This window comes from Electrophorus electricus, chromosome 13 (assembly GCF_013358815.1).
Source record: "Electrophorus electricus isolate fEleEle1 chromosome 13, fEleEle1.pri, whole genome shotgun sequence".
Classification (NCBI taxonomy): domain Eukaryota; kingdom Metazoa; phylum Chordata; class Actinopteri; order Gymnotiformes; family Gymnotidae; genus Electrophorus; species Electrophorus electricus.
The window spans coordinates 60,372-72,500 of record NC_049547.1 but is presented as its reverse complement, the minus strand read 5'-3'; the positions used below and the strand labels follow the sequence as shown (position 1 = coordinate 72,500).

General features: G+C 42.3%; 1 protein-coding gene across 1 annotated transcript in view; it reads left to right on the top strand.

The window, feature by feature from the left end:
• Positions 1 to 11,967, top strand: part of rasgrp3 (RAS guanyl releasing protein 3 (calcium and DAG-regulated)) — a 36,508-nt gene extending 24,541 nt beyond the window's left edge. The window contains 10 exon segments of the mRNA XM_035532907.1: positions 657 to 773; positions 1,000 to 1,275; positions 2,095 to 2,175; positions 2,578 to 2,691; positions 2,914 to 3,029; positions 3,972 to 4,119; positions 5,000 to 5,036; positions 5,204 to 5,353; positions 5,641 to 6,059; positions 7,388 to 11,967. Coding sequence (XP_035388800.1) covers positions 657 to 773; positions 1,000 to 1,275; positions 2,095 to 2,175; positions 2,578 to 2,691; positions 2,914 to 3,029; positions 3,972 to 4,119; positions 5,000 to 5,036; positions 5,204 to 5,353; positions 5,641 to 6,059; positions 7,388 to 7,396 — 1,467 coding nt within the window. The 3' untranslated portion in view covers positions 7,397 to 11,967.
• The last annotated feature ends 162 nt before the right edge of the window (positions 11,968 to 12,129 follow it).

The window sequence follows — 12,129 nt, the reverse complement described above, 5'->3', positions numbered from 1 at the left end:
ACCATGGATTCACTCTGCCCCATCTGTCAGAGGTAACATGTCAAAAGCCTTTTCACGAAGTCCAGCACCCTGACAGAGAAGAGCTCCCAGCGCCAAAGCGAGTGGCGGTCTCTCTCAGAGCCCTGCAAGGCTGTCGAGAGCTCCAGTACTTACGTGGAGAATGTCAGTGACATTTGCAAACTCTTTGATATGCTAATTGTCAGTGTGCACGACCACGGCGGAGAAGAGCCGTGTCCAAAAGCAGACGTGGGAGAAGGGTGCTCCATAGGCAGCGAAGCTGGACTGTACATGCCAGACTCTTCTCCAGCCTAATGTACGCTTCAGCGTCTCCCAGGACATATGCTGCCATTGCTAATAGGCGTTAATTGATGAACTATTGAGTCTTTGGGGCTTCTGCAACAAAGCCAGGGTCACTGTGTTGTGCTCTGATGCCGTATGCTGCACAATGGAGCTCTGAGCTAAAAGCATTAGCATCAATGCCAGGCTAATGGCTCAGTGCTGCTGCATGGCGCACACAAGTGTTCTGAAGAGATTTGCCTTTCTTCTGTAGGACACTGAATGGTTTGTGGAGGTGTATTGTGGGAATTGTTTTATGTGCCCCCCCCCCCCCCCCCCCCCCATAACTGTCTTTTTTTCCCCTTCCGTCCCCCCTTCAGAAACTCTTACACCTGCAGAACTTCAACACGCTGATGGCTGTGGTTGGTGGTCTCAGTCACAGCTCTATCTCTCGGCTGAAGGAAACACACTCTCACCTCAGCCCCGATGTCACCAAGGTAACGGCTCACAGCCTGGCAGTGCTCTGGATGAGGTTTCCAGCCGCTCTCACACAGTCAGTAACGTTTAACTGTGATGAGTCTTATTTGAGGATTTATACAAAATTATCATAGACTACAATTTTTTTTTTTACCAATCTCAACAGGGCACAAACATACACATTCATTCCTGATTGGTTATTTTGACCCCTATTATCTAATCATGCACCTTCCTTCCGCGGAGCAGATCTGGAGCGAGATGACTGAGCTGGTGGCATCCAACGGTAACTACAGCGCGTATCGCAAGGCCTATGGCGAGTGCGAGGGCTTAAAGATCCCCATCCTGGGCGTGCACCTGAAGGACCTGATCGCTGTGCATGTAGTCTTTCCCGACCGGGTGGAGGACAGTAAGCTCAACATTGCCAAGATGCAGCAACTCTACCTGACCTTCAGCGAGCTGGTGGCACTACAGAGCACAGCCACCCAGGGAGAGCCCAACATGGACCTCATCCACCTGCTCACGGTCAGTACACCTCCACCTGCTGATGATCAGTACACCTCCACCTGCTCATGGTCAGTACACCCCCACCTGCTGATGGTCAGTACACCTCCACCTGCTCTCCTTCAGTATGTAGAGAGACACAAATGGACAGACAGTCAGAAAGAATAGCCATTACTGGACACAGTAAAAATAAACCACAAACATAGCACAAGAGAACACACAAGATCAATGTATAGACACAAGAAAAGACACAATAACAACTATTTAGACAAGGCAAGTTCATTTATATAAGACTTTTCATATACAGTGGAAATTCATAGTGCTTATTTGAAATCGATCATCCAAATTATTTTGAATTGATTAACCATTTTTAAATTAGGAATGCAACAAAGATACTGCTTGGGGGATAAAACTGAATTCAGTGTGTCTGGCTCTGTGACTGTCCACAGAGGTTGGCACAGGAATAGTCTATCTGTCTGTTTATTCAGTCTTTGTACCATTTTTACAGCAAGGGCCATGTATGTAGGAATGTTGGGATGTTGCTTTCAACCCTGAACACAAGGAATGTCCTCCGCTCACTGGATAACAACTCTTTAGTCAGCAAGCCTTTAGTGGGTGATGTCCAGGCATTCTTTAGGTTAATGCTACAGTACAATGTGTGTAGAAAAATAATTAATTTATTAATTAACTTTATTTTTCATCACTGATATTATGAAAGACAAATAAAGCCATTATGTTGGCTTTGTGTCCTGGGTCTGTACAGTTCCTGTGTCATTCATTACTGTGTCCTGGATCTGTACAGTTCATGTGTCATTCATTACTGTGTCCTGGGTCCTGTAGCTTTCCCTGGATCTCTACTACACTGAGGATGAGATTTATGAACTGTCTCTGCTTCGAGAACCACGCAACCCCAAGTCTCTGGTGAGTGTACACACAGGCCCACAGTGGAGGCTAGACCAGACAGGCATTCTGAAGAGACTCCACCCACCAGACAGGCATTCTGAAGAGTGGGCGACTGGCCATATGGTCCACAAGTTTCCAATCTGAAATCACCATAAATACTGTATTAGATGTGTTGGGGATTTTTTTAAAGAGCTGTTTCACACATTTCTCCTGGATTTTGCCCAGTGGGTTACTGGATCAGAATCATTCTACTACACTTTACACGGCATCTTACTACTATAAGTGTTCAGTTTAACTCATGCATATAAACAGAATAGGTCTTTGTGTACAGGACCATGCACCTGGTATAATTGTGTATTGCACCATTGTTTGATCGTGGCTTCTGTCCTAATCATGTTGTCTCTCGTTTGTCCTATATAGCCCACATCACCAACGACCCCCAATAAGACACAGGTTCCCCTCGACTGGGCGTCAGGTGTCAACACCAAGCCGGACCCCTCTGTTGTCAACAGACACATCAGGAAAGTGGTAGATGTAAGACAACTCTTACATTTCTCTCAGAACTTCAGGCAGAAATGCTGACATTGCCAATAATGAAAGTTAATAAGAGCGTGCAAAAAAGGATTCATTTTACAATGCAGTGATTCACTTAACATTGCAGTGATTCATTTGACATGTTTGTTTAGGGCTAAGGAGAGATATTTGATTCTCTCTATAGCATCATTAAGTCTTTTTTGTCCCTTTTCTCATGTAAAGTCTGTGTTTCGTAACTACGATCACGATCACGATGACTACATTTCCCAGGAAGACTTTGAGAGCATAGCAGCAAACTTTCCTTTCCTGGACTCCTTCTGCGTCCTAGATAAAGACCAGTGAGTCATCACACTGACCACACACGTCTCTTTCTCCCTGTGACTTTCACATATTATCTAAATGCTAACACATGCTAGCACATACTAACACATAGTAGCACATATATAAGGTATACTCAGAGAAATATGGTTTTATCATGATTAGGTATTTTAGTTAATATTTTGCAAAAAAAGACCAGTTTACTGTGCCTCAGGTTTGGTACAATAGTGCGACTTTAATTTCATGTTTTCTAGGTGTTACTAGGCTGACTATTGTAAATGCAGTTACAATATCTGCACCACCCACTTACCCAATTACACGGCAGTAGCATACATCCCACTTTTAAACCAGTGAAGCTTCATGGAATTATAGGTTTTGGAGCAGAAGCTGTGGGTGAACTGTGATCTTAAAAATGACATCAGTGTGCTCAGTAAACACACAGATCCAACTCTTCTCAGGACGACCTCACACCTTTGGCTGGACAGTGTGAGGAGAGTGTTTCTCTCACTCTGTCTTCAGGAGGGCTGAAGGTTATAGCCATGAAGGACACATAGCATATGGCACAGACACACATGCACTCACACACACACATATAGAGAGTCAGCTGGTCTGCTGATAGCTTCATCTGTTCTCTAGAGCAAGCGAATCATATTATGGCCAGATCAGTGAGGGGACCACTGTATGCCATCTGTTTGAGTTCTGAGAGAGACGCAGACCCTCCTTCTCTTACTCATGGCAGAATGACGGTGGGAAAGACGGTGGGAATGATGGTAGGAACGAACATGTGCAAGCGAGAGCTGGGTGTAGTCCGGGTGTAGGCTGGGTGTAGTCTGGGTGTAGGCTGGTGTAGTCCGGGTGTATTTCATGTAGTCCAAGTTGTATTTTCACTATTCATGCATCACACTGGTATTAAATAACATGGCCACTATTTTTTTGAACTTCTCCTTTGTGTGTGTGTGCAGGGATGGTCTGATCAGTAAGGACGAGATGATGGCGTACTTCCTCCGCGCCAACCCAGTGCTGCAGTGTAAAATGGGCCCCGGCTTCATCCATAACTTTCAGGAGATGACCTACCTGAAGCCTACCTTCTGTGAGCACTGCGCCGGATTTGTAAGGACTCGCTCCCTATCTCCAGGCCCCGCTGAACCTAATACACTGCAATTATCAGACAATTATCAGACAATTATCAGACCATCACTGCATTCTAGAGTAGTTGCTAGGTACCAGGTGGCGTTTACAGCCTGTGGGTCTAAATGGTCTGATGAAGCAAATTTTGGTCACTGTGGGTGAAGAATAGTGTGTAGTCAGACAGCGCATGCTTACACATGCTTGCATCCTGTTGTTGTGCAAAGATTATCACACTACAGACAGGTAAGCTCAAGCTTAGGACCTCTGACACAGAACGTATGCTATGTGGTTACAGACTAACATCACCTTGACTTTACTGTGATATTTCACTGTGTCGTTTTTTCATCTCTTATGATTTTGATGTGTATAGCATGTGCATTGGATTGTACTCTACAGAGTACCAAAAAATCCCTCCATCAACCTGTTATGTGACTTTTATGTACAGTAATGAGCAAACAGTTTTGTAATTAGGTGAAGGCCTTTGCACTGTTTCACAGACACGCAAGGCAAACAATGGGTGGCTTTGCGGTTTATTAGGCTGAGCATGAGGTCGAATAATTATAGTGCAGTTTGTAGTCACTGTTAAACTAATTATACTGTATTTACACAGATAGCTAGACATGAATCAGAAGCTACTAGGGCTGGGATGAAGCATGCATGCAGGCACACACACACACACACACGCACACACACACACACAGAGTGCTGTACAGGAAGGGTGTGTTTGGATGTATCCTGTTTATTGCACACTGGCATACTTCAAAGTGCTCCCTTCAACATGCATGTCTTACGTGTTTCTACTTATGTTCTCTCTCTCTCTCCCTCTTTTCACCTCCTCCCATCTGGATGTCCACCTCCTCAGCTCTGGGGGATTATCAAACAAGGCTACAAGTGCAAAGGTTCAGTTCCCCTTTGTCCCTCTGTCATTATATATAATTATAGTGATCATCTTCATTATGTCATATCACTTTTAAATGATTGTAAGAATGGAATGCATTTGGTTTCTCTTCAGTGGCATCACACTGCATGTTAATTTAGAAGTGCGTCCCCTGTCTGCTCTCCACAGACTGTGGTGTGAACTGCCATAAACAGTGCCGGGAGCTGCTGGTGCTTGCGTGCCGTCGCCTGCCACGCTGCACCTCCCTGGGGAGCGTGTCGCCTGGAGCCCTCACCCACAGCTCGCTACCCAGCAGCCCCACGCTGCCTGCCTGCAAAGGTACGGCCCGCCCACACTTGTGCAGGGGCAGGGTTAACCCATATGGGGGCGGGGTTAACCCACGCAGGGTTTACATGGAGTCCAACACACAGTAAATCCGTAAAACATTCTAATTTTTTTATTGGATCATTCCAAGAGTAGTTGAACTGTAAATGATTGAAATGAAAGACTTTTTCTTGCTATTATTGATTCTTTTGAATTTTGAAATTATTTGGATAAACTGATCTGAGTTTAGTCTTTTCCTCCCTTGCTTTTCCTCCCTGTCGTGGCATCTCCTGCCTCTCCAGATGAAGATGAGGTGTTTGAGTTCCCCTCCATGTCCTCAGCGGGTGCTGGGCCGAACCTGGAGGGCAAGTCCATCACGCTGGTGACGGGCTCAGCCCAGCGCATCTCTGTGCGTCTGCAGCGGGCCACCACGAGCCAGGCCACGCAGACAGAACCTCTGTGGCCCGAGCATGGATGGGCCCAGGCAGCCAATGCCGGATCACACACCTTCCCCAAGATGAGGTGCCGACCGCACCGCAAGCCCTCCAAGAGTAAAGGCTTTGCATGCTGGGAGAACGACATGCAGGGGGCACCAGTGAGCAGCCAGGGACGGAGGGACTCACAGGACCAGACTGAGGACACAGAGAGGAATGGACCTCAGCCACGGGATCCCCACAGCACAGACGTCTCCGAGGTGAAAGACCAGGGTCATTTGAACCTGGTAGGGACTTTGATGTTCATGATCTTAGGAAGCAGACATGACACAGGAAAATAGAGATAATATAGATCATGTAAACAACGTGTAATGTTTAAAAAGCAACATACATAACGTGTACCTTATATAAGTCAACATACATAATATGTAACATATATCAGTGTTAGAAAACCAAATACTAAACGGACTGCAGTGGAGCATATATCTGTACACCTAATCAATATCTAATATCTGTACACCTAGTCAATATCTAATATCTGTACACTTAATCACCAGCCTAGAGTATGAGACATTTTCTGACCTTAGGAGACCATTGCATGAGAAGGGACACAACAGAACTTCTGCTTTATCAAAATTTTTGTGGTAGATTCTGCAATTGGTACACAGAAAATGAGCCACTAAGCACAATGCTGTACATTTACCAGTTTGAACCTCAGACACTAAAAAAAACAATCAATCAATCAATAAACCCCTCCCCCGCCTTCACCTCACTCCACCCTATCTCCTCTCATGCTTCCACAGCATCTTGTTCACTAGCCCTGTCTCCTCCATTGTCATGGAGACGGCAGGCTGCCGTGGCTCTGGGTGGGATGCTGGTTAATATGAAGAGGTTCCTGCTTTCTGGGGCCGCGGTCTCCTGGCCTCCAGCAGGCTATTTTAGGAGCGCACACATCCCTTGTTTTGGGTTTCAGGAGAATGCGTTAAAGGTTGATCAAGATAAAGGGCCTAGTTTGAAATGTTCAGCTACTTTACAGTGTGTCGTGGTTTTATTATGTAATATGGTGTATTGAAAAAAAAGGTCATTGGGGGATTGCTGGCATATCTGAATATGTAACTAGGGCATGTGAACGTTAGTTCTGCTTCTAGGCTTAGGTTAGATTTAGCTTGGTTATCTTTTTAATTCCCAAGGTCTTAGAAATGTGAACGGAAAATGTTTGTTGTTAAGGCATGTCACAAAAAATTCATAAACGCTAGAACAGGCAAATTCTGTAGTGTGCCTGATTCTGTTTCTAACTGGTACAAATTAAAATCCTTAAAATTGCTTTAAGGATCCTGAAAAAATTATTTTTTAATATAAATCAAACTCAGGAACCATGTCTGCAACTTGCTCTATTGTTTTGTTTTGTTGTTTTTTTCCAAATGTTAACCCTGGCCCACACTTATGTCTTTTATGTTATGTTATATGTTTGTTATATATGTTTTATACTTTATAGTATTGTTTTTTTTTAAATGTATTCCTAATTATTTTTCTTACAAAGCCTTTAATCTTTAATCTGTTTGATGTAAAGAGCTCTAATGATATTTTTGTTGTTTCTCTCTGGCCCTCTCCTCAGATCAGCTGACTTGACAGCGCAGACGTGAGCAGGCCCCTGTGGAGACTCCCTGTGCTGCGACCCCGAAGACTGTCCTCACTGGGGGACATGCTGCTTTGTGTCAGGCCCCTGACTGACCAGGAATAGCCCCCCCACCACCTGTACCTGAGCAGTGACAGAGGTGGGAGCAGGGGAACGGAGGACTGGGGTAGGAGTCACAGGGATGGGGGCAGTCTGTGAGAATGCAGGACTGCGCTGGGGCTCTTTGGTGCCAGTCTGGATCACAAAGATGCTTTTGGACTGGACACTGTAAGTGAGAAGCCACTTAGTTCACATGAACACTGCAGTTTAAGGAAAGTGGGGGTTTTTGTTTGTTTTAAGGAAATTTCTTTTGGGGGTTATTGACCTGAAATCTCGGAGTAGTTCAGTTACTGCATGCATCTCTATTCTCCAGTCTGCTTCAGTTACTGTAGTACAAGCTTATGATTGAGACGAATCCCATCTTGGCTTGTGAGGTCATGTGAACAGAGGGATAACTGGAATGAGCTATACACACAATGTTACTTACATTTAAAACACACTACATAGAACTAAAGTTATTCATATTTATTGGTTGGCTTACATGTTTTAGTTAAGCTTTGGGGGATTTTGAAATGTTTGCATGTCTTTTATGGGACAGTGAATAGTTATAAATAGGTGACATTCACAAGGCTATAATGTTAATATATAATATATAATGTTAATATATGAGCCTGTAATATAAGGCTATAATATAATGTTATAATAGTTTGTAAAGATGTTTTGGATGCACTGAAGAGGTTTTGTGGTTTGGAATTTTCACAGTATGATAATCTAATGTAAACATTTTAATAGTAGATAGTAGAGAAAAGTAACAAATCATTACAAAAATGAAATCATTACAAAAAGCCTGGGGTTATTGTTTATAGTCGAAACATGAAAAAATGTTTTGCATGGACTTAAAAGAACATAGCCAGTATAGTACTTATGACACAAATATCAGCTTTTAAGTATTTACAATATTGTATTTTTGATAACATATTTTTAAGAACTTTATCATAAATTTGAATACATTGTCAATATTTATTATATTGTCATTAAAAGCTGAAACACAGTGACTGAGGAAAGGGACATGGGCCAAGAAAATAGAATAGAAAACTCTGTTAAGACAAAACTCTGTTAAGACAAAACTAGATCACTGATTGGTCTAGTTATGGTCAGTACTGCGGTATTCTTCGGTGCATTAATGATAAAGTTACAGACGTGCTAGATGAAGGAGACGAGGGAGCAGTGAAGCGTGGCTCACTCAGCTTTCCACACAGTCCACACCCTTAGGACTCAAAAGGGATGAGAACTGCTGATATAAGGAAAACAAAACAAAAAAGTAGATGTAATAGATTGAAATGTGTTTTAAAATGGTATTTTGAAAAAGTCAATGGTGAGATCGCCATCCAATCATACGTGACTCACAGTGAAACCGTGACACCGTAACCACCCTAGTGCACAGATAAATATGGGATGAGTAGCAATTGTGCAGAAAGGCATGTTGTGTCAAGGGTGGTAATACACTTACGGTGCCATTGTAGAGAAATGGATAACACTACTCATCTTTGAGCAGTATCTCATTATGGACTTGAGGAGAAGGTATGTAGCTCAGATCAGTGCCACAGAGAGTAGAAATCATCGAGATCCTGTTAAGAAAGTAACAATAAAGATCAGATAAACAATTGTCCCATTATAAAATAAGGTATTACCAAGGACAACATTTACGTTTATGTGATGTTATGTAATGTAATGTTTCTTTGTTTTATTGTTACAATAATAACACATCAGTACTGCTGTTCATGTGCATGTCTGCAGCAGGACTTCAAATCAGCATGTTTTGTTCATGTTTTATTCATATTTTATTCATGTGCTTCAGAACAGACTGATCAAGGCACCTGACTTATCAGAGCTCTCCAGAGGTGATCTTCAACTTATATATAACAACCATATATATTATGGTTATATCAACCATATGATATATCAACCATAAGATTATGGTTACCAAGCAGGTTTGGAGGAACGTTTTGCACTATATGTGTGAAATACAAAGACAGAGACACAGACAGAGAGAGAAATGGACAGAGTGTCTGCTCTCATCTTTCCTTGTCAGCTGTTCTATTGCTGGCCAGTGGTTTGTCTGGCTACTGTTGCCTGGTGCTAGAGGATGGAATAGGAAATTTGGTCAGTCGCCAAGGAAATACAGAGTTTCAGAGCTTTCGTGTCCAGATCAGTTACATGTTGAGGTGAACCCTGGGTAAGGCAGACATACAGACAGGGCAACACATGCACAAACAGGGATGCAGACACAGACAGAAGTTTTCTCTATGAGGAAGTAGGTCATATTGATTACATCCAAGGCATGATAACAGTCAATAACTGTGACAGTGATAGTGGTGACATTCAGGTCACTAAGACGACTGGGGTTATTTTCTGTCTGACTGATTGGGACCTTTGACTTCATTCTACTGCTGTGATGTTGCACTGTCAGTAATGCTATCATGCTAAAGCCCAGCTAGAATGGAAGGAAGACTATAAACAAAGAGGTTTTTTAAAGTGCATATTAAAGTGTTGAGTGACTCCATGAAGAGGTGAGTCTTCAATCTTTGAAGACAGAAGTGTCTCAGAAGCGTCTCAGCCAGAGGAAGTTCAGTCCACCATGTTGGTGCAGGACAGAGAAGAGTCTCCATGTCTCTGTATGCTGAGGGATGGTGGTTCAGGTTGAATAGTTCCAGTGGCTTGAAGGCAGTGTGGTGTAGGACAGGGTTTGGTTGGTGCTTCTAGGGACGTGGGAGCTGGTCCAGTTATGGCTTTGTAAGTGAGTGTCAGTGTTTTAAATCTGATGTGAGCCACTTTAAGGAGCCAGTGGAGGAAACACTGCAGGAGGGTCATGTGGGGGAACTTGAGGAGGTTGAAAACAAATCGTGCAGCTGCAGGAGTTGTCAGGGTCTGATGGCACAGAGGGGAAGGCCTGCCAGCAGCCAAATGAATTAGTGCTGACATGATTAGCTGACAGCTCTAGCAGCTGGGGATGTCAACCCAGAACCATCTCTTCATGTGTCACATTTGAAACGGAGGTGTTTGATTTAGACACACAGCAAGTTTAAGTTTTCTGTTCATCTCATGTCTCAAGTTAAGGGAACACTTCAGCTAAGAATACAAACATGTTTGCTAATTATAGATATGTTAGGTTGCAGCTAGCACAATAATATGACATTGACATCACGCTAACTGATCTATTTCTGTTTTTGCTCACTACTGGCCACTTTACTGAGTGGGTATTGAGTTTCTTTAACCCAAGGTCACACTCTATAGACTATAATGTAGCATAGTGGCTTCATGCTTATTATGGCAGTTTAGTCTAAAGAATTCAAGCATAAGGCTTCCCTTCAGTGACATGCACACTGAGCTGCTTGAAGGTGAATGTGAAAAAATACCAAGCTGATCAAAGGTGAGGGTTACGCAGACACTGGTGCTTTCGCAGAGTTTCAGCATGCAAACAGGTATATGAGGTAAAAGTAAAAGTCTCTAAAAGCTACCATGCAATCAAGGGAATGTCGTGAACAAGGACTGACATGAAAGATTTATAGTCTAGTACACATTCCTTCAGCGTCACTGTTGATGTATTTTTATATTAAATTATTATTGTATAGGCTAATTATCAATGCAATCTTCATAACCACATTGGTAATTATTATTGACTGGTGTACTTGAGAAAAACACATTTTATTTAGTGTCATTTATTCAGGGTAACGCATGACAAATGTTTTATATCATCAGTATGTTTGAATTGGTAGCAAGTTCCACTTGTCACATGTACAAATGTCCTGTGTCTGCCTCTAGATAAGTTATTTCACAAACCTTATTATGGGTTTGGGTTCTTTAAAAAGAAATCAACCAAAATCTGGTTTTGAATGGTTCTACACTGTGATTCAGTTCTAAGAAGGAAATGGGCTGAAGCTAAGTGTTTAGTGATTGCCATAATTTGAATAATACTTCTATGGGGCAAGATCATTGCCACAATCATTCTGGTTGAGTTATCTCAGGGGTTTATCTATAATGCAGACCCACTTACTAATGAGACCAAGGGATTTGTTTCTGTTCTTTTATCCTTTGGATGAAAAGGATATTTGTTTTATAATTAGGTGAAAATTCCTTGCTATTACCCATTGACTAATATGAAATATTATTTTCAAGATTGGTTAATTTAATGCTATTTAAAATGTTTTATGTAAGTATATTTTTTTTATAGAAAAAACAGTTCCTTTCGCTTTTTTTCTTCTTCTGAAGGATGTATGGATGTCCGTTTGAGACTCTTACCATTTCTGTATTTGCTTTTATCACTATCACGAAGGAAAAAACCTCATGTGTCTTCACTCATGCTGATAGTACTGTCCTCATCTTTACACTACAAGGATAAATACGAGAGGATCGTTAAAGAGTTGGAATATAACCCACTGTCTTTAAAATGTCCCTCCATAGTGCAATTACTGGTCTGAATGTCACTTGTAGTTTCTGAAATAAATGTGCCCGTGTAAGTACTTTTTTCGCTATGGCAAAATTAGTTTGATTATTGTGGAAACCATTTTCTGTTTCATATATCTATCACACGTTGTTGATCAACACTCCCTCTTAAGGTGTTGACTGGTTTGTTTGCGATCGAACTACAGACGATTAAAAGGATCACGCACATCTGGTGGCAC